This window comes from Equus przewalskii, chromosome 12, assembly GCF_037783145.1.
Source record: "Equus przewalskii isolate Varuska chromosome 12, EquPr2, whole genome shotgun sequence".
Classification (NCBI taxonomy): Eukaryota; Metazoa; Chordata; class Mammalia; order Perissodactyla; family Equidae; genus Equus; species Equus przewalskii.
In genome coordinates, this window is record NC_091842.1 from 24,277,417 (window position 1) to 24,300,929 (window position 23,513).

The following is a 23,513-nucleotide window of genomic DNA, read 5'->3' on the forward strand; positions in this document are numbered from 1 at the left end:
GAATGATCCATACTGAGGGGAAAAGGCAGTAAATATAAAGTGATTATTTCCAGATGATGGATTTAGTGCACAGCCTTCAAAGTAGCTATTATATGTTCAAAGAACTAAAGTAAACCATGTTTAAAGAATTATAGGAAAGTAGGCAACAAATAGTGATTCTCAATAGCAAGACAGTATAGGAAAAAAAAGGAAATACTGGAGTTAAAAAGTACAATAAATTGAAATAAGTTCTGTAGAGCCCACCCAGTGGCAGATTTGGGTTGGCAGAAGGAAAAGTCAGCGAACTTGAAGATGCATCAATGGAAATTATCCAATTTGAAGAATGGTGATAAAGAAGAAGAAAAACAGAGCTGCAGAGACCTGTGAGACACCATCAGGTGTGTGCTGGCAATACGTACACCAACATACACACAGTGCTAGTCCCAGAGGGACGTGTGAGAGGAAGGGCAGGGAAATTATCTGAAGAAATAATGTCTGAAAACTTCCCAGATTTGCTCAAAAACATTAACCTACACATCCATAAAGCTCAACAAACTTCAAGTAGGATAAATACAAAGAAACTCACACCTGGACGTGTTATAGCCAAACTTAAAAGCCAAGGCCAAACTTAAAATCTTGAAAGCTGCCAGAGAAAAGTGACTCATTATGTACAGGAGGCTCATAATAAGATTAATGGCTGATTTCTTATTAGAAACATTGGAGGCCAGAAGGCAGTGGGAGGAATATTCAATGATCTGAAAATGAGAAGAATTCTATATCCAGCAGAAGTGTCCTTCAAAAATGAAGGCAAAATAAAGACATTCCCAACTAAAGACATAATTCGATGCTAGCTAATCTGTCTTATGAGAAATATTAAAGGAAGTTCTTCAGGCTGAAAGGAGCTGAATGATGTCTACATGAAGAAATAAAAAGTACTGGTGAAGGCAATCATAATATAAATAGAATTTTCTTTTTAATTTAAAAGAATAGCATAAAACAAAATCTTATGTTTATAGCAAAAAAATAATATATACAACAATAACAGGGGAGGGAATAGAGCTATGTACTGAAGCAAGGAGTTGATACCAAGTGGTACTCAAATCCACAAGAAGAAATGGAAGAGTATCAGAAATGATAAATATGTAGGTTAATATAAAAGATTCAAATATGTAAGATTGTGTAAAGCAATAATTATAACATTGTATTTTGGGGTTTATTATATATATGATAAAAGCACAAAAGTGAGAATGGAGCTATATTGGAGCAAAAATTTCATATTTTACTGGAATTACGTTATGCATATTGTAATCTCTAGGTTAGCAACTAAGAACTCAAAAACTATAGGGTAAACAAGAAATCAACAAAGGAATCAAAAATCATACATTTAAAAATATTTAACTCAAGAAGGCATAAAGGAAGAATGGACTAAAAGGCACATAGAAAACATAGCAAAATGCACATCTAACTGTATGAATAATTAAATTTGAGTGATCTAAATACCCCAATCAAAAGGCAGACATTGTCAGGCTGGATTAAAAGCAACAACGTCCAGACATATGCTGTCCACAAAAGACCCCCTTAAAGCCAAAGACACAAATAGATTGGGCAATAAAAGAATGAAAAAAGGGAGCCAGCCCTGGTGGCGTAGTGGTTGAGTTTAACGCGCTCTGCTTTGGTGGCCTGGGTTCAGTTCCTGGGTGTGGACCGACACTGCTCTGTTAGCAGCTGTGCTGTTCTGGCATCCCACATACTAAATAATAGAGGAAGATTGGCACAGATGTTAGCTCACTAGGGTGAATCTTCTTCAGTTAAAAAGAGAATGAAAATGATAGGCCATGCAAACAGTAACCATAGGAAAGCTGGAGTGGCTATATATTAACATTAGCCAAAATAGACTTTAATAGGTTAAGAGGAAGCTTTCATGATAAAAGGGGAAATATATTAAGACATAACAATTATGTATGCACCTACCTTCAGAGCCCCAAATACCTGAAGCAACAATTAACACAGTTGAACAGAAAAGTGGACAGTTCCACAATGATACTTGGAGATTTCAGTACCTCACTTGAAATAATTGGTAGAACAACTACACGGAAATGAAAGATATGGAAGACTTAAACACTGTCAACCAACCTAACATACACAGAACTCTCCACCCAGTGACTGCAGGTACATATTATTCCCAAGTGCATCTGGGACATTCTCCAGGGTAGACCAATGCTAGCCCATAAAAGAAGTCTCGATAAATTTAACAGGATTTAAATCATACCAAATACATTTTCCAACTACATGGAATTAAGTTAGAAATCAACAACAGGAAATCTTGGAAATACTCTAACACATTTCTAAATAACCCCTGTGTTATAGAAGAAATCACAAGCGAAATTGGAAAACATTTTGAATTAAAACATCAGAATTTATGGGATTCAGGTAAAGCAGTGCTTAGGGGGAATTTATAGTTTTCAATGCCTGCAGTATAAAAGAAGAATGGTTTTAAATGAATAACCAAAGGTTCCACTTTAATATGCTAAATACAGAAAAGCAAAGTAAATTCCAAGCAAGCAGAAGAAACTGATCAGTGGAGGAATCAGTGATAGAAAACAAACAAACAAACAAAAAATAGAAAAGAAATCAAGTCAAAAGTTGGTTCTTTGAAAAAAAATCAAAATTAACAAACTTTAGCTAGACTGACCAACAACAACAAAAAGACAAATTACCAAAGTCAGGAAAGAAAGATGGAATATCACTACTGATTCTACAGAAATTAAAGATGATAAGGGAATATTGTGAACAATTTTGTGCCAACAAATTTCACAACCCAGATGAAATGGACACATTTCTAGAAAGGCCTAAATCACCAACTGGTTTAAGAAGATGTAGAAAATCCGCATAGATCTATAACAAGTAAAGAAGTTGATTTAGTAACTTAAAATGTTCCCACAAAGAAATTTCATGGCCCAGATGGCTTCACTTCGAATTCTGTCTAACATTTAAAGAAGAGGCATTACCAATCCTTCACAAATTCAGAAAATAAAGGAAGGATCACTTCCCAACTCATTCTATGAGACCAGTATTATTACCCTTAAAATTAGAGAAAGATCACCAATAAAGAATATTACAAACCAATTTCCCGTTTGAATAGACCAAAAATCCTCAACAAAATATTAGTAAAGCAAATCCAGTATAAAATCATTATACACCATGACTAAGTAGAATTTATCCCAGGAACGCAAGATTGGCTTACCATCCAAAGATCCATTACTATATCATATATATGAATAGAATAAAGGATAAAAACCACATGATTATCTCAATAGGCACAGAAAAGAACATTTATAAAACCCAACATTTTAACAAACTCAAACTAGGAATAGAAGGGAACTTCCTCAACTGAAAAAGGGCATTTATGAAAAATCTACAGCTAGCATTGAACTTAAAGACTAAATGCTAAAGACAGATGCTTATGATCTGGCAGAAGGCAAGGATGTCTGCTTTTGCCACCTCTATTCAACATTTACTGAAGATTCTAAGTAGTGCAGCTGGTAGAGGGGAGAAAGAAAGGCATCCAAATTGGAGAGGAAAAAGGAAAAGGGTCTGTTTCACAAATGTCATGATCCTGTATGTGTACAAATCCCAAGGAATACATAACGCACACATAAATATCAGAACTAATAAATTTAAATGTTCACAAGATAAATATACAAAAATCAATTGTATTTCTATAACAAACTATGAAAATCAAGACAATTCCATTCACAATAGCATTAAAGTGAATACAATACTTTGGAATGAATTTAACAAAAGAAGCACAAGGCATTTACAATGTACATATACAACTCCAAGATACTGCTGAGAGAAATTAGAGAAGATCTAAGTTAGAAGTTCTCAACCAGGGGTGATTGTTCCCACTAGGGGACACTTGGCAATGTGTGGAGACATTTTTGGTTGTCACAACTTGGGGGAGGAGATGTTATTGGCATCTAGTGGGTAGAGGCCAGGGATGCAGCTAAACATCGTACGATGCATAACATAGGACAGCCCCCACAGCAAAAAATTTTCCAGCCCCAAATGTCAATAGCACCAAGGTTGAAAATCCAGATCTAAATAAATGGAGAGGCATTTCATGTTCATAGATTGGAAGACTCAGTATTGTCAAGATGCCAATTCTCAAACTGATCTATAAATTCAACATAATTCCCATCCCAGCAATGTTTTCTTTTTGTAGAAATTGTTAAGCTGGTCTTAAGATGTATATGGAAATGCAAAGGGTCTGGAGTAACAACAATTTTTTAAAAGAACAAAGTGAGAGGAGTTAACGCTACCAGATGTCAAAACTGACTGCCAACTACAGTGGTTTGGGATTAGTACAAGAAGAGGCACATGGGTAATGGAAGAGAATTAAGAGGCCAGAAACCCTTCCATTTATATCATTGGATTTTTGACAAAGATCTAAAGGCAATTCAGTGGAGAAAGGAAAGTCTTTTCAACAAATGGTCCTGGGATAATTGTATATCTGCATGCAAAAAACAAAAAAACATAGATCTTTACCTCACACCATACACCAAAAATGAACTCAAACTGGATCACAGACCTAAATGTAAGAGCTAAAACTTTAAAACATCTAGAAGAAAATTTAAGAAAAATTCGTGATCTTTTGTTAGGCAAAGATTTCTTAGATACAACACCAAAAGTATGATCCGTAAAAGAGAAAAAGTGATAATGGACTTTATTGAAATTAAAAACTTTTGCACCTCAAAGACACCATTAAGAAAATGAAAATATTAGCTACAGATTTGGAGAAAATATTTGCAAGCCATATCTCTAATAAAGAAATTATATGTAGAATATGTAAAGAATTTTGACAGCTCAATAATATGAAGACAGGAAAGCCCATTTGAAAATGGGAAAAAGATTTGAATAGACATTTCACCAAAGAAGATGTAAGAATGGCTAGTACGCACATGAAAATATGTTCAATTTCATTGGTTATTAAGAAAATGAGAAAGCAACAATGACATCACTACATGTCAAATATTGGTGAGGCTATAGAGAAAGTGGAACCCTCATACGTTATTGATGGTAGTGTAAAATGGTAATAGGCACTCCAGAGGAGTTTGGTAGTTTCTTAAAAATTTAAACATAAATTTATCTTACAACTTAGCAGTTCCACTTGTAGAAGTCTATTCAAAAGTAATGAAAACATGGCTCCACACAAAGACATAGCAAAGAATAGCCTTAAACTAGAAACAGCATAAATGTGCATCAGCTGGTGAATGCGTAAACAAAATGTGTCATATCCTCGCAAGGGAATGCTATTCAAGCAGCAAACTACTGATAACATGGTACAACATGGATGGGCCTCCAAAACGTTGTGCTCAAGGAAAGAAGCCAGATGCAAAAGACTACATAGTGTATGATTCCATGTATCTGAAATGTCCGGAAAGGTAAATTTATAGAAACAGAAAGCAGACTAGTGGTTTCCTAGGGCTGGGGGTGGAAGCAGAGATCAAATGCAAATAGACAGAAAGGAGCTTTTTTGGCTGATGGAAATGTGCTTGTGGAGATAGCACAACTCTCCAAATTTACTAAAAAACATTGACTTGTATACTTACAAGGGGTGAATTTTATGTCCTATCAATTAATAATAAAGCTGTTTTTAAAAAGTGTTAGCTGGGGCCGGCCCCATGGCTGAGTGGTTAAGTTCGTGTGCTCCACTTTGGTGGCCCAGGGTTTCGCTGGTTCGGATCCTGGGCGTGGACATGGCACTGCTGGTCAGGCCATGCTGAGGCGGCGTCCCACATAAGCACAACCAGAGCACTCACAACTAGAAGATACAACTATGTACTGGAGGACTTTGGGGAAAAGAAGAAGAAGAAGAAGAAGAAGAAAAGATTGGCAACAGTTAGCTCAGGTGCCAATCTTTAAAAGAAAAAAAAAGTGTCAGCTAGTCGGGGAGGGGCAGGGCATGTCATAGGGACACTTAAGGCTTTGAAGCATGCCACGGGACCTAATCAGTTTGCTCCTACCAAGGCTAGTATACTAGCTTTCCTAATTTGTGTATTTAAGTTCTTATATATATATTGTCTTCAAGAATTACCATATGCATTCAGTCAGAGTATGCCTAGGGTAAGAAAGAATGACCGCATTATTCATGACTCTACACAAAGAATTTTTTTGTTTTTGTTTTGGTGAGGAACACTAGCCCTGAGCTAACATCCGTTCCCCATCTTCCTCTTTTCTTGCTTGAGGAAGATCAGCCCTGAGCTAACATCTATGCCAACCTTCTACTTGTATGAGGGATGCCTCCAGAGCACAGCTGCTGAGTGGAGTAGGTCTGCGTCCGGGATCTGAACCTGTGGACCCAGGCTGGCAGGCAGAGCTAGGGAACTTTACCCACTCGGCCACAAGCCGGCCCCTGTTTTCGTTTTTCTAAATTTTGGCTCCTATGACAAAGGAGGCCCTCCCAGGTAGCCTCTCTTTTCTGAGGTGTCACGCTGTCTTAATCTAGAGGAAGCAGTAAGTGCAGACTGGAGATTGCCAGCGTGGCGCGTTTCGGGAAGGGACAGGAGGCCAGTGTGGCCAGAGCTTTGAGACAGGAGCAGGAAGAGCAGGGGGCAGAGGCCAGATCACGTAGATTCCTCTGCCCCCTGTAGCAGGGCAAGTATCAGAAAGAGTCAGGCTCCAGCGGCAGGCTTGCCTGCGTTCAGATCCCCACAGAGCCACTTTCTCGCTATGTGACTTTGAACCAGTTCTTGACCTCAGTTCTTCATCTTTACGCTGGGGAGAACAATAGTACTCAAAGGACTGTGAGGACTAAGTGAGCTAATGTGCGTAAGGCCTTGGGAATAAGCACATATTTAAGCGCTCAACAAGCACCAAGGTTAGCATAAGAAGCGGGACGCTAGTGCCGGCCTGCCGCTCCCAGCCCGGGGCGTTTCTCTAGAAGCGTGCTCTCCGGGGCTCCCGGAACGCCGGCGGTCGCCTCGGTAACGGCCACCTACTTCCGGGAGAAGTACGGCGCGCAGCGAGGGTCATTCCCAGCCGTATGCTTCAGCGAGTTGACGGAGGGGCCAGCTGCTGGTGCTGTGGACTGCGGTGCGCGCCCTCCCAGGCCAGCCCCGGTGCTCTTGCAGGGCCTCCGGAATCTGCAGCCTCGTTGCCGCCCGGAGACAGCCCTGAAGGCCTGGACGCCGAGGCTGAGGCGGGGCGGCCATGGACTTCTCCAAGTTCTTGGCCGAAGACTTCGACGTGAAGGAGTGGATCAACGCGGCCTTCAGGGCTGGCCCCAAGGAGGCGGCGGCCGGGAAGGCGGACGGCCACGCGGCCACCCTGGTGATGAAGCTGCAGCTGTTCATCCAGGAGGTGAACCACGCCGTGGAGGGTGAGCGGAGCGGGGCCGAGCGCCCCGACGGGGCCGGGGGCGCACGGAGTGGGCGCTCAGTGTCACGCTTCCGGGGGTCAGGGGAGCCGCGGGCCGCGTCTCCTCAGTCCTGGGGACGCGCGGAGCAGGGCTAGGCTGCTGCTCGGCGGTCTGCAACGCTCGCTGATTCGGGATCTCGCTTTTTCACCTCGGGCGGTGCCATCAAGTTTCCTTTTATAAACCTAAGCTAAGAGAGTGAATTTTAAGAACAAATAAATAATAGTCGATTGATCCTTACATTTGGCAGAAGCATATTGAAGGTATATGAGAATGACACAAATCTGGGAAACATTGTTTAAGTGGATTTTCATGTCAGGGAGGAAGGTGGGCTGGTCTGAACGGAGACTTTAACCATTTTTTTTTTTTTTTTTAAAGATTTTATTTTTTCCTTTTTCTCCCCAAAGCCCCCCGGTACATAGTTGTGTATTCTTCGTTGTGGGTTCTTCTAGTTGTGGCATGTGGGACGCTGCCTCAGCGTGGTCTGATGAGCAGTGCCATGTCCGCGCCCAGGATTCGAACTAACGAAACACTGGGCCGCCTGCAGCGGAGCGCGTGAACTTAACCACTCGGCCACGGGGCCAGCCCCCTTTAACCATCTTTTAAGGACAGTTAATTATAAAAAATAATGCACGCCAGCAACCATTTCATTAACTCCTCGACTTGATTTTTATTCACTGTATGTTTATTCAGTACGTTCTGCACACCAGTCTCTCTCCTAGGCTCTGTGGGAAAGACGGGTCAGACAGACTGCATACTGGAAGCTTCTGGTCCAGTAAATAGAACTTCGTTTTATAGAGGTGTCCAGGGTTTAAGGAAAGGTGGTGGTGGTGGTGGGGTTATTGGTACGTGTCAGGCCCTGTTTTAAGTGCTTTATATGTATTAGCTAAGTAGTTCTCAGCCAAGGGTGGTAATGCTGCCTCTCCTCCTCCCGAATATTTGGAAGTTGGTGGGAGTTTTTTAAGTTGTTGCTATGGTGGGGAATGTCACAGTGATGGACATTTAGTGGAAGGACCCAGTGATGCTTAGTGTCCTACCATACTCAGCACAGCTGCACAGTGAAGAAATGTCCTGGCCCAAATGTTAATAGTGCCTCCTGTTTGGCATGATTATCTAATTTAAACCTGACCATCCGTAGAGGTAGGTACAGTTATTATTCCCACGTTATAGCTGTAGAAACTGCGGCTGAGAGAAGTGACTTCCCAACGTCACATTGCTAATGAAAGGGAGAGCCTGGATTTGAACCCACGCAATTGGTTTCAGAGCCCAGGTTCTCATCCGTTATACTTTATTATATTCAAGTATTAACATAGTATTAAAGGGAGAGGGAACAACACACGCAGAGGCATGTGGTTATAAAAAGGCCTAGTCAGTCCAGAGGGAGGTGAGCTCAAACAGACCTTCATCAGTAGCATCAATAACTATTAATCATTGGTATTATTACTATGGGAGGATCACACTTTCATGGGGGGAAACTTCTGCTGGAGACAAGGCAGAAAAGCAGACTGGGATCACACTGTGAAAGGCCTTTTTGGCCATCCTGAGGAGTCTGGATTCCATTCCATAGGCAGTGAGAAGCCTTTGGAGGTTTAAAGCTTTATTTTTATGGAAGAGGAGACAAGGGCCCAAGTCTGCAGTGAAAAGAAGTTATTGCAGAGGTTCAGGCAAGAGATGTTGAGGGCCGCAAATTGGAGGACTGATTTGTTCAGTCAGTCACTCAGCAAATATTTATTGGGCACAAACTGTTCTCCAGCGTCCGGAGAGACAGTGTTGAACAAGACCCAGTCTTAGGTAAGACAGGTCAGCAGGGGCCACATCATACAGGGATTTTAACGTCACATTAAAGAATTTGGACTTGATTGAAAACAAGTGTAATGGGAAGGCACTGGAGGATTTTTTTTTTGGTGAGGCGGATTTGATCTGAGCTAACATCCTTGCCAATCTGCCTCCTCGTTTTTTTCTTTTCTTAAGAAAGATTAGCCCTGAGCCAACATCTGTGCCAGTCTTCCTCTGTTTTGTATGTGGGATTCCTCCACAGCATGGCTGATGAGTGGAGTAGGTCTCCGCCCGGGATCTGAACCCATGATCCCCTACCACCTAAGCAGAATACAGAACTTTAACCACTTGGCCATGGGGCCGGCCCCAGGCACTAGAGGATTTTTAAGTAGGGAAGCAATATAATTCAGTATGTCCCCATTCAGCAGGCTGTTGCTGTAGTCCATAAGGGAGATGATAGCAGCTTCAACCTGGGTCATGGCAGTGGAGTTGGTGATAAATGGGTAGACTTAAGATATCTTTAGGGGCCGGTCTGGTGGTGTCATGGATGTGTTCGCATGTTCTGCCTCGGCGGCCTGGGGTTCATGGGTTCAGATCCCTACCACTCATCAAGCCACGCTGTGGCAGCATCCCATATACAAAATAGAGGAAGATTGGCACAGATGTTACCTCAAGGACAATCTTCCTCATCAAAAAAAAAAAAAAAAGGATACTTTTAGGAGGAGGAAAGGGGAGAACTTGCTGATGAATTGGAATGAAGGATGAGAGGGGGAGAAAGTCAAGACTGATGGCAAATTCTTGAACTGAGCAACTGTGGATGGAGCTGCCAAACATACAGTAATGTTGAGAAAATGTGTAGTGAACATCCATATACCCACCACCTAGATTTTACAGTCAGCAATCTCTGGCTTTATCACAAATCTATTCATTTGTCCATCCCTCCATCTTATTTTTTGATGTATTTCAAAATAAGTTGCAGACATCAGTATGCTTCCCCCCTAAACATTTGTTAGAACCCTGAACATTATAGAGTTCAATACTTGTTTACAGCTCTTTTTTTACTAGATAAAATCTGCATGAGGTGAAGTGCATAGATCTTATCTGATAAGTTTGATGAGTTTTGACAAATGTATACAGCTAGTATAAACTCAGACCTCCGTCAAGGTATAGAATTCTACCATCACTTAAGAAAGTGCCTCCATGCCCCTTTGCAGTGGAATCTGGCCCTTACCCTCCCAGAGGCAACCACTGCAAGTGATAGTTTTAAAATGGATGCAGGAGTGGACTAAATTTTTGGGGCTGTGGAGAAGGGAAAAGAGGTACACAGGGAACCAGCCAGGCCTGAAGAGTGACTCTGGGGGGCCAGCCTGGTGGTGTCACAGTTAAGTTCACGTGCTCCGCTTCAGCCACCCGGGGTTTACCGATTTGGATCCTGGCCGCAGACCTACACAGGACTTATCAAGCCGTGCTGTGACAGCATCCCACATAGAAGAACTAGAAGGACTTACAGCTGGGATATACAACTGTGTACTGGGGATTTGGGGAGAAAAAAAAAAAAGAGGAAGATTGGCAACAGATGTTAGCTCAGGTCCAATCTTCCTGACAAAAAAAAAAAAGAGAGTGACCCTGTGGGTTAGCAGGCGAGAGACCAGGCTGGGGCCATAGCAGCACTGTGTAAAGGCAGTGAAGTCTGCGCGCTGAAGAAGTCTTTGTGTGTTGTGCCTTTGTTTTCTTAATCTGAGAACCTTACCTGGAGTCAGTGCTGGAAACAGTGTTATTTTATGTAGAGCTGGACGAACAGGTTCCTGAAGCGCATCTTCAAGATGTTAAGGTTCCATTCAGCACGCAGGTGGCGCAGAAGACTCTGGGCTTCTTTGGTCGATTCCCCAGTGAATTGCTCTTTAAAGGGTTATGCTGTTAACTCTCCCAATTCCAGATAACACATCCTGGTCTGCAGAGATTTTCAAATTTTATCCTACACTTGGGAAGTCTGTTAAAAAAAAATGCAGATTCCTTGATCTCGCTTGATCTTCCACCAGACTTGCTAAATAAGAATCTCTGGCAGGTGGCCTAGGAACCTGCATTTTAACTGCACTCCACCTGGTGCTGGTGGTCTGTGGACCACATTTTAAAAAGACCATGAAAAGCAGACTTTGGGTCCAGGCACATGTAAGACTTGATTTCAGTTCTGTGAAATCTTGGGCAAGTTACTTAACCTCTCTGAGCCTTAGTTTTCTTATCTGTAAGAGGTGGCTGCTAGCGATTGCCATGGACATGAAGTGATATAATGTACGTAAAGCACCTGGCACATAGCCGGCATTTCACCCACTGTCAGATTCCTTCATTCTCCTTCCTCGAAAAAGGAGTTCAGTTTAACTCAGTGGTCGAGAATGGTTGATGTTGGGTCAGGTTGATGGTTCATTCCTTGTTAAATCACAGGACCCTCACCGTCACTCTGGGGAGGACATGGTCCTGGCAGAGGCCACCTCCCCACACCTCTCCCCTCCAACCTCCCATTTTTCACAGGCTTGGAAAACCGTGTGGTTGTAGTGCTTTGGGGAGAATTTCCTTCCTGTCTGATTTATTCATATTGTTCCCTGGTGACTGGTCTGATTTTCACGTTTGGTCCATGTTGCTCTTCTTGGGTTCTTGCTACAGAAACAAGTCACCAGGCCCTTCAGAACATGCCCAAGGTGCTCCGTGATGTGGAAGCCCTTAAACAGGAGGCGTCTTTTCTGAAAGAACAAATGATTCTTGTCAAGGAGGACATTAAAAAATTTGAACAAGACACGTCTCAGTCGATGCAGGTATTTTGGCCCCCGGCCTAAATGTCAATTCCTGTTTCTGGAAGATTTTCACTCGCATAGTGGGAGGCCAGCCTTAACTCACAATCTGGCCAAGCACTCAAATGATGCTTTCGCTTAGTTCTCTCAGCTTGTTCGTCTGTCTTCAGCACTCGCTGAACAAATGTGGCTCTGTGATTGGTGTTTTAAGGGGTACAGAGGCTCCCTGAAGTCAGGAACATGCCATAACACTTAGGTTTCAAGTCACGGGTGGAAGGTAGAGAAAATGGAACTGCCACTTCCTTCGTTTTTCACCTCTCATTTTTTTCTTAGGTATTGGTAGAAATCGACCAGGTCAAGTCCAGAATGCAGCTGGCCGCAGAATCGCTTCAAGAAGCAGACAAGTGGAGCACGTTGAGTGCTGATATTGAGGAGACATTTAAGACTCAAGTAGGTGTCTTGTTTAAGGGACGTGAAATCTTAACCAGGAATTTCAGCAGGAACTTGAGTTTTGGAGAAACAAATGAGAGAGCTATTCCACTGAAAATCATAAGGGGTAGTAAATAGGTGCGTATGGAAACATTCAGGCTTGGGATAAGGAAGCGCTGAGGCTGCTCTGAGTATTTGCACCCTCTTCAGTTTGTACCTTCTGCTTGACCGAAGCCTTTTAGCCACGGAGAGTGAGTTCAGGAGAAGCCTCGATAAAAAGACGGAGAAAACAGTCAGTGAGAGTGTGGAACATGGGCAGAGGGGTCTGACTCGCACTGGCCCTCTCCAAGGGCTGCAAAGTGGGGAAGGGAGTAATCCTTTTGATAACCAGTTATAAGAAGGAAATGAGATGATGTCTTAGGAAAAAACTCCTTTTCAATGGTAAAGCAAAATGAATTATCATCTTTTTTGCTATTTTTAAAAACTTTTAAAAGTTTTTAAAACATTTATAAATGGGGGCCGGTCCTGTGGCTGAGTGGTTGGGTTCTCGTGCTCCGCTTTGGTGGCCCGGGGTTTTGTAGGCGGGAATCCTCGGTGTGGACATGGCATCACTCATCAAGCCATCCTGAGGTGGCATCTCCCATGCCACAACTAGAAGGACCTACAACTAAAAATACACAGCTATGTACCAGGGGGCTTTGGGAGAAAAAGGAAGGAAACAGACAAACAAAAGTTATAAATGCACATGGGAAAAATGTTAAGATTTTATTTTTCCTTTTTCTCCCCAAAGCCCCCTGGCACATAGTTGTATTTTTAGTTGTGGGTCCTTCTAGTTGTGGCATGTGGGACGCTGCTTCAGCATGGCTTGATGAGCCGTGCCATGTCCGTGCCCAGGATTCGAACCTGCGAAACCCTGGGCCGCTGAAGCAGAGCGTGTGAACTTAACCACTAGGCCACGGGGCCGGCCCCTGGGAAAAATTTTAAGAAAGAAGAATAAGTAGTGAAAAATAAATCTTTCTTGTAACCCTGACCCTCCCAATCCCCTAAATTCCCTTCTGCATGCCAACCCTGTTATCATCTTTAAGCCTGTCCTTCCAGATGTATACACGCGTATATCATGTATATGTTCCCTGCCCCTTTTATTCCACAAATGGTGGCGCATTGTAAACACTGCTTTGACCTTTGACTTTTCACTCAACAATCCATCTATTATTATATATCAGTTATTGTTATCCTTAAGTACGATAGAGCCATACTCCTTCCCATTCCATTTCAGAGCCCCTCAGGGCACCTGACAAGTATAATTGATCCAGGCTTCCTAGACGGAAGCTGTAAATTTTATTGAATTCCTGGCACATGTGTATGAGAGATTGGATTTAAATATGGTCTCTGATGTTAACAGGAGTAAGCTACTAATGTTAGTTAGCTAGAAGTTATTCATCTTGATTTTGTCCTCCCAGCTATCCTGATATTCAGAATTAACTGCCCACAAGACCACACGCATCCAGTGGACTCCCTCTAGGCCCTTCAGACACTGAATTCCTTATTTCTGTCCAAAGCCACTCCCCATTTGCTCTTTCTTTTGGCCTCCCTCTCTTGGTTGGTGATGTCATTTTCCACGCTCTATCTAGGCTAGAAACCTCAGCAGTCCTTAACTGCTTGCTCTTCCCCATCTCTGCCATCTATCTCTTCAGTTATCTGTTCTTTGTATCCTTCTGCCACCACTCTAGTCATGCTTTCCAGTCCTTTTACTGCTAGACCATTGCAACAGCTGTCCATTGGTCTTCTTGCCGCTGAGTCCCTCCCACACTCTGGTTTATCCTGCACATGAGACCAGGGGGATCTTCTAAAGCATAGATTGGCAAGGGGCATTTCCCTGTCCCTCGCCCTACTTTTTTTTTTTAAAGATTGGCACCTGAGTTAACATCTGTTGCCAATCTCCTTTTTCTTCTTCTTCTTCTCCTTCTCCTAAAAGCCCCCTGGTACACAGTTGTATATTCTAGTTCAGGTCCCTCTGGTTGTGTTATGTGGGACACCATCTCAGCATGGCTTGATGAGCGGTGCAAGTCCACACCGAGGATCTGAACTGGCGAAACCCTGGGCCGCTGAAGCAGAGCACCCGAACTTAACCACGTGGCCACGGGGCTGGCCCCTCGCCCTCCCATTTTAACCTTGACTGATTCCCCATTTTCTGCTGGATAAATTCTAAGCCTGCTCACAAAGCATAGCCATAGCCTGTCGTTCACAACAGGGTTGTATGTGGCCTGCCTTTTCAGCTTTTTCTCTGGCCACTCCCTCCATGTGATTTCCACTTTGTGACTGCTCCAGACTGTTAACACACCATCCCCTTTCACGTCTTAGTTCTCTTCCGGAACTATCCTTCCTCTCCTTTATAGTATAGTACACTCATCCCTCAAGGTCCAGCTAAAGTGTCACCTCCTTTCATAGCGCTCCCTGCTGGCTCCTTGCCTCTCAGGCAAAATTAATTGCTCCCTCACCTGTGCTCCTGTAACACTTGAGCCATACTTCTTAAAATGTACGTGGTCTTTCTGTCCCGATACGCAGCGATAAACTCAAGCGCTGCGTTGTGATCTTCCTCCTCTGTGTCTCACACATTTAATACAGTGTGTGACACATCGCAGACACCTGTTGAATGCTGAAATGAAATAGTTATTACACTCAATTCTTTTTTAAAAGTAGCATTTATTTTTCTAATTATAAACATAATTTACATGTCTTAGAAGATTTGGAAAATTCAGAAAAATACAAGGAAGAAAAGAAAATGATCCTCATTCCTAATCCCTAGTAATGTGTTTTTAATGTCTGTTAGGTATTTTTCTATGTATTTGTATATATTTGTATGTATGTGTTTTGGATATATGCATATGTTACTGGTATGCATACATTTATATATATTCTAGCGTCTGTATGCTTTTTTATCTAGTTTATTTCACTTAATAGTAAGTTGTAAGTATTTTTAAAAACATCATTTTTTGTGGGTGCAGAATATTCCACTTGGCATTATGAGTGACCCATAATTCATATTTTATTTGTTATTATGGAACATTTAGGTTGCTTTCAGGTTTTTGTTATTATAACACTAAAGTCATGTTAATTAATTATAATACATTAATATCTCTCTGTCCCTCTGATTATTTCCTTAGGACAAATTTCTTGAAGAGGAAATACCAGGTCAAAAAATGTGAATATTTTTAAGGATCTTGATGCATATTGCTAAATTGCCTTCCAGAAAGACAGTATAAATTTATGGTACCAATAGACTTTTTCTTTGCACCCTCAGCAAGAATCGCTATTACCATTTTTGAAAAGTTTTTCCAATTTGTTAGGAGGAAAATGGCACTTCCTTGTTTTAATTTACCGTTATTTGAATACCAGTAATATTGAACATAATATGTTTATGGGCCATTTTCTTAAGAATTGCTTTTTCATGTATTTTGTCCATTCTTTTTTTTCCTCCACTTTTTTTTTTATTGAGTTAATGATAGGTTACAATCTTGTGAAATTTCAGTTGTACATTATTGTCTGTCAGTCATGTTGTAGGTGCACCACTTCACCCTTTGTGCCCACCCCCGACCCCACCTTTCCCCTGGTAGCCACTAATCTGTTCTCTTTGTCCAAATTATTTTGTCCATTCTTAATTGAAGGAGTGGGGTCTTTTAAAATAAATATCCTCTATTCTGGTCTTTTTATAGGACATAGCTGTGATTTCTGCCAAGCTAACAGGTATGCAGAACAGCTTAATGATGCTTGTTGATACACCAGACTACTCAGAGAAGTGTGTGCACTTGGAGGCACTGAAGAACAGGCTAGAGGCCTTGGCCAGCCCCCAGATTGTAGCAGTGTTCAGCTCCCAGTCTATAGGTGAGTGATGGTCATTTCTCATCTCTGCGTCAACCTCTTTACAAAGATAGGGCTTTCTGAGTCTTCAATCTTTAGAATGTCTTAATGTTGATTAAAGTATATAGATTGGAAGTAAGTCTGTAACTTTACGGTAGTTGCCTTTTTATCGACAGTTTATATGATATTCTTCAAAATACAGAAAAGTGGAAATAGTTGTCCAGTGAACACACCATCTAGATCCTGGTGTTAGCATTTTGCCACATTTACTTTATCACCTATCTGCCCATTTACTCATCTCTCTGTCCATCCATCTTACTTTTTTGATGCATTTCAAACTAATGCAGACATCAGTACACTTCACTCCCGAACACTTTAGCATTCATATCCATAACTAGAGTTCAGTAGTGATTTATGATTTTTCCTTTTTTGAGGTAAAATTTACGTTTAGAGAGATATGAAACTCTTAAGTATACTATTTGATGCGTTTTGACCCTTATCAAGAACGTGATGGTGCTATGTTATTTTCTGGTGATTTTCCAATAGATACGTTTATCTAACTCTCCCTTTGCCTTTCATCACAAAACCATTGGTTAAATAGGAAGAGGCAGCTGTAAACCTGTTTTCTTACCTTCACAGCTGTTTATATTGGACAGAGTAGAGTCTGTCTCCACTGCTCCTGCTTCCTCCACTCTTGCTTGTATGTTATGCAAGCCCGTCTACTCTGGGTTTATATTCTCCTGAACCTGTTCTGTTGAAGGGCTCCAACAGCGTGTCATCACCACACTTGAAGTCCTGATACCGGTTTATACTGTTCTATTTCTCATTGTCAACAACAGTTCACGATGTTTTTACTCCGTCCTTTCTGGGAATGCTTTCTTCCTTTGGCTCCTGAGATGTAGCAGCACTTTTGTTTATATGATGTAAATTTCTGACGATGAAATGAAATCATAAGAAGTTCTGATATATAAAGAGTTCTGTTTGATGTTTTAATTTGTTTTAGGATGGGTGAGTGTGCTGAGGCCAGGCTTTAATAGTTTTTTTTTGGAAATCAAAGCTAGATAATTGTATATACGACTATGCAGACATATAAACATGTAAACTCTTGTGTACATGTAAACTCTTACCACATGTATAAACATTATAAACTTTCAGTATACTGAGTGTGATCGTACCATTTATTATTAAACTAGGACACTTTTGAGAGGAAAAGAGAGTGCTTTTACTAATGAAGCTGGAATGAGTGTAAACCAAGACTGTCCTGGGCCAGCTGGTACAGATAGTCACTCCTGTACCCGTTAGTACGGAACCCTCACAGAATGACCCTCTGGATAGTAGAGTTTTCATTGTGGGTGAGAGCAGCTTAACCTCCTCATGCCAAACAGTAACACTATTCTCCCTCCAAAGATGATTTCTCCCCACTCCAGTTCTCTCCATAGTCAAGGCCTGCAAAGGTTTGGCCTCCCTTGCCCTGGTGGTGAAGCCACACCAAAATGGGGCCCCGTTGGAACTCAGCCCTGGAGAGCCGTGGACCTCTGCTCCCAGCAGAATCGTCTCTACTGTAATCTCTGAGCTGTTCGGTAACTCCAGAGGCGGGAACAGATCTCAGTCAGCACTCGATACTATCATGTTAGGTAATTTAAAAAAGACAAATATTATTGTCAAATTTTATTAAATGCCCTTTAGCGTCTATCAATATTGAATGTATTACTTTTATTTCCTCTGATCTACTAATATGGCCCATCATATTAATAGCGTTCCTAATATTATTCTTGCAACTCAAGAACAAATCCTACTTGTTCATGGGTGTGTGTGTGTATGTATGTTAATGTACTACTGGATATTTGTTGATATTTTATTTAGAATTTTTTCTTTGAGATCCTGTAAGTGAATATCTTTATCAGGTTTTAGTGTCACGATTGTTTTGGCTTCATAAAAACAGTTGGGCAGTTTTCTTTCTTTCTTTCTCCTCTATTAGGATTTAAGTAGCATTTTTATCAAAGACAGCCATGGCCCCGCTGAGTGCTTGCTGTCTGCAGTTCACCTTGGGTGTGACTATTACAACCTCTGCCTGCCTTTTTGTTTGTATTTGCTTTAGTGTGTTTTTGCCCATTTTCTTTCTGCCTTCAAACTTTCTGAGATGTTGTATTGTAGACTTCTCTACTGGAGATGGCATATAGTTGAATTTTGCTTTTGATCTAATCCATGTATTTCTTTTTTAATAAGTGACTTTATCCCATTTAGGTTTTTTTTTAACAGAAATTTTCAGTTTTGTATCTTTCTATTTGTATATTTTCTGCTTTATGTTTCTGTTTCTTTTGATCTTTGTATTTTGCTATATATGTTTTCTTTGTGTTTTTTTCTCACAGATAATTTAAAAGACGTAACTTGATTGTAGTTTATTAGTGATTTGTGACTTCAAATAATAAACTAAGCTTCTTTCTCAGTTTATCAACCTCATAGATGAAACAATATCTGACTCCCTCTGATTAGTGCATTCACACTCCTCTTCCTGCCTCCCACCCTTCCCCCCCACGCCACATTCTAGAATATTGCATAGTCCAGAATTTTTGTCACGATATACTATCAAATTATTAACTTTTTTATCATGTAGCTTTTCTCTCTAAACTTTTAAACATTATAAAATTTTCATATTTTATAATGGTTTTATTTACACATATACTTTTTTTTTGAGTTCATAATATATGAGTTTACATAATACAATCAGTTTACATCACTGTGAAATTTCAGTTGTACATTATTTCTTAACTGTCACCACATAGGTGCTCCCCTTTACCCCCGTGCCCGCCCTCACCCCCCTTCCCCTGGTAACCACTTACCTGTTGTCTTCGTCCATGTGCTTGTTTATATTCCACATATGAGTGGAATCATCTGATGTTTGTCTTTCTCAGTCTGTCTTGTTTCGCTAAGCATAATTCCCTCCAGGTCTTTCCATGTTGTTGCAAATGGGATGAATTTGTCTTTTTTTCTGGCTGAATAGTATTCCATTGTATATATACCACATCTTCTTTATTCAATCATCAGTTGATGGGCACTTGGGTTGTTTCCATGTCTTGGCTATTGTGAATATTGCTGCAAGGAACATAGGGGTGCATATGTTACTTTGGATTGTAGATTTCAAATTGTTTGGGTAGATACCCAGTAGTGGGATAGCTGGGACATAAGGTAGTTCTATTTTTAGTTTTTTGGGGCATCTCCATATTTCCATAGTGGCTGCAGCAGTTTGCATTCCCACCAGCAGTGTATGAGGGTTCCCTTCTCTCCACAGCCTCTCCAACATTTGTTATTTTTAGTCTTAGTGATTATAGTCATTTTAACAGGCATAAGGTGTTATCTTAGTGTAGCTTTGATTTGCATTTCCCTGGTGATTAGTGATGTTGAACATCTTTTCATGTGTTTATTGGCCATCTGTACATCTTCTTTGGAAAAATGTCTGTTCATGTTGTCTGCCTATTTTTTGATCGGGTTGTTTGGTTTTTTGTTGTTCAGTTGTGTGAGTTCCTTATATATTATGGAGATTAACCCCTTATCGGATATATGATTTGCAAAAATTTTCTCCCAATTGGTGGGTTGTCTTTTGGTTTTGATCCTAGCTTCTTTTGCCTTGCAGAAGTTCTTTAGTCTGGTGAACTCCCACTTGTTTATTTTTTCCTTTTTTTTCCCTTGTCTGAGAAGACATGGTATTCGAAAAGATCCTTTTAAGTTCAATATCAAAGAGTATACTACCTGTGTTATCTTCCAGGAGTTTTATGGTTTCAGGACTTATCTTCAAGTCTTTGATCCATTTTGAGTTTATTTTTGTGTATGGCGTGAGATAATGGTCTACTTTCATTCTTTTGCATGTGGCTGTCCAGTTTTCCCAACACCATTTATTGAAGAGACTGTCTTTTCTCCATTGTATGTTGTTTTTTTTCCTTCTTCTCTCCAAAGGCCTCCAATACATAGTTGTGTATTCTAGTTGTAGGGCCCTCTAGTTGTGGCATTTGGGATGCCACCTCAGCATGGCCCGATGAGCGGTACCATGTCTGTGCCCAGGATCCGAACTGGCGAAACTCTGGGCTGCCAAAGTGGATCTCGCGAACTTAACCACTCGGCCATGGGGCCGGCCCCTCCACTGTATGTTCTTGGCACCTTTGTCGAAGATTAGCTGCCCGTATATGTGTAGTTTTGTTTCTGGGCTTTCAATTCTATTCCATTGATCTGTGTGCCTGTTTTTGTACCAGTACCATGCCGTTTTGATCACTGTGGCTTTGTAGTACATTTTGAAGTCAGGGATTGTGATGCCTCCAGCTTTGTTCTTTTTTCTCAGGATTGCCTTAGCAATTTGGGGTCTTTGGTTACCCCATATGAATTTTAGGATTCTTTGCTCTATTTCCGTGAAGAATGTCATTGGGATTCTGATTGGGATGGCATTGAATCTGTAGATTGCTTTGGGTAATATGGACATTTTAACTATGTTTATTCTTCCAACCCATGTGCATGGAATCTCTTTCCATCTCTTTATGTCATTATCTATTTCTTTCAATAATGTCTTATAGTTTGCATTGTATAAGTCCTTCGCCTCCTAAGTTAAATTTATTCCTAGGTACTTTATTCTTCTTTTTGCAGTTGTAAATGGAATTGTATTCTTGAGTTCTCTTTCTTTAAGTTCGTTGTTAGAGTACAGAAATGCAACTGATTTTTGTAAGTTGATTTTGTACCCCGCAACCTTACTGTAGTTGTTAATTATTTGTAATAGTTTTCCGATGGATTCTTTAGCTTTTTTCTATATAAAAGATCGTGTCATCTGCAAACAGCGAGAGTTTCACTTCTTCACTTCCTATTTGGATTCCTTTTATTCCTTTCTCTTGCCTAATTGCTCTGGCCAAAACCTCCAGTACTATATTGAATAAGAGTGGTGAGAGTGGGTAACCTTGTCTTGTTCCTGTTCTCAGAAGGAACTGGTGTTCAGTTTTTCCCCGTTGAATATGATGTTGGCTGTGGGTTTGTCATATATGACCTTTATTATGTGGAGGTAATTTCCTTCTATCCCCATTTTTTTAAGAGTTTTTATCATAAATGGCTGTTTGATCTCGTCAAATGTTTTCTCTGTGTCTATTGAGATGATCATGTGGTTTTTATTCCTCATTTTGTTAATGTGGTGCATCACATTGATTGATTTGCAGATGTTGAACCATCCCTGTGTCGCTGGAATAAATCCCACTTGATTGTGATGTATGATCTTTTTGATGTATTGCTGTATTCAGGTTGTCAATATTTTGTTGAGGACTTTTGCATCTATGTTCATCAGCAATATTGGCCTATAGTTTTCCTTTTTTGTGTTATCCTTGTCAGGCTTTGGTATCAGAGTGATGTTGGCCTCGTAGAATGTGTTAGGAAGCGTTCCATCTTCCCTAATTTTTTGTTATAGCTTGAGAAGTGTAGGTATTAAATCCTCTCTGAAAGTTTGGTAGAATTCCCCAGGGAAGCTGTCTGGTCCTGGACTTTTATTCTTTGGGATGCTTTTGATTAATGTTTCAATCTCTTACTTATGATTGGTCTATTCAGATTATCTGTTTCTTCTTGATTCAGCTTTGGGAGGTTGTAAGAGTCTAAGAATTTATCCATTTCCTCTAGATTGTCCATTTTATTGGCATATAGTTTTTTGTAGTATTCTCTTATAATCCATTGTATTTCTGTGGTATCTGTTGTTATTTCTCCTCTTGCATTTCAAATTTTATTTATCTGAGCTCTTTTTTTCTTTGTAAGTCTGGCTAGGGGTTTGTCAATTTTATTTATCTTCTCAAAGAGCCAACTCTTCGTTTCATTGATCCTTTCTACTGCCTTTTTTGTTTCAATAGCATTTATTTCTGCTCTGATTTTTATTTTTTCTCTTGTTCTGCTGACTTTGGGCTTTGTTTGTTCTTCTTTTCCTAATTCAATTAGGTGTAGTTTGAGATTGCTTATTTGGGTTTTTTTTGGTTTGTTAAGGTGTGCCTGTATTGTGACGAATTCCTTCTTAATACTATTTTTGCTGCATCCTATATGAGTTGGTATGGTATGTGATCATTTTCATTTGTCTCCAGATATTTTTTGATTTCTCCTTTAATTTTTTCAGTGATCCATTGGTTGTTCAATAGCATGTTGTTTAGTTTCCACATCTTTGTCCTTTTCTCAGCTTTTTTCTTGTAATTAATTTCTAGCTTTATAGCACTGATGGGAAAAGAAGCTTATTGTTATTTCAGTCTTCTTAAATTTATTGAGGCTTGCCTTGTTTCCCAGCATATGGTCTATCCTTGAGAATGTTCCATATGCACTTGAGAAGAATGTGTATCTGCCGTTTTTGGATGGAGTGTTCTATATATGTCTATTAAGTCCATCTGGTCTAGCTTTTCAATTAATTTCACTGTTTCCTTGTTAGTTTTCTGTCTGGATGATCTGTCCATTGATGTGAGTAGACTAATAACACAACTATTATTGTGTTGTTATTAATGTCTTCTTTTAGGTTTATTAATAGTTGCTTTATGTACTTTGGTGCTCTTGTGTTGGGTGCATTGATATTTATAAGTGTTATTTCTTCTTGATGGAGTGTCCCTTTGATCATTATATACTGCTCCTCTTTGTCTCTCTTTACCTGTCTTATCTTTTTTTTAAAATTAGAAGGTTTTATTTTATTTTATTTTATTTGAGGAAGATTAGCCCTGAGCTAACTACTGCCAATCCTCCTCTTTTTGCTGAGGAAGACTGGCCCTGAGCTAACATCCATGCCCATCTTCCTCTACTTTATATGTGGGACGCCTACCATAGCATGGCTTTTGCCTAGTGGTGCCATGTCCACACCTGGGATCTGAACCAGCAAACTCCAGGTCGCTGAGAATCAGAACATGTAAACTTAACCACTGCGCCACCAGGCTGGCCCCTACCTGTCTTGTCTTGAAGTCTACTTTGTCCGATATAAGTAGTGCGACACCTGCTTTGTTTTGTTTACCATTAGCTTGGAGAATCGTCTTCCATCCCTTCACTCTGAGCCTGTGTTTGTCATTGGAACTGAGATGTGTTTCCTGGAGGCAGCATATTGTTGGGTCTTGTTCTTTAATCCATCTTGCCACTCTGTGTCTTTTTATTGGAGAATTCAATCCATTTATGTTTAGGGTGATTATCGATATATGAGGGCTTACTGCTGCTGTTTTATCACTCGTTTTCTGGTTCTCCTGCATTTCCTTTGTTTCTCGTCCTGTGTATGTTGGTCTACCAATCGAGTTATGTAGTTT

General features: G+C 40.6%; 1 protein-coding gene across 2 annotated transcripts in view; it reads left to right on the forward strand.

The window, feature by feature from the left end:
- Positions 1 to 6,780: 6,780 nt before the first annotated feature.
- The window catches only part of COG7 (component of oligomeric golgi complex 7), an 81,148-nt gene continuing 64,415 nt past the window's right edge, over positions 6,781 to 23,513 (forward strand). The window contains exons 1-4 of one of the 2 annotated variants that reach the window (XM_070568314.1): positions 6,781 to 7,360; positions 11,831 to 11,979; positions 12,289 to 12,405; positions 16,098 to 16,266. In XM_070568314.1, coding sequence (XP_070424415.1) covers positions 7,192 to 7,360; positions 11,831 to 11,979; positions 12,289 to 12,405; positions 16,098 to 16,266 — 604 coding nt within the window. In that variant the 5' untranslated portion in view covers positions 6,781 to 7,191. The remainder of the gene's footprint in view (positions 7,361 to 11,830; positions 11,980 to 12,288; positions 12,406 to 16,097; positions 16,267 to 23,513) is intronic. The other variant, XM_070568315.1, reaches the window with a different exon arrangement.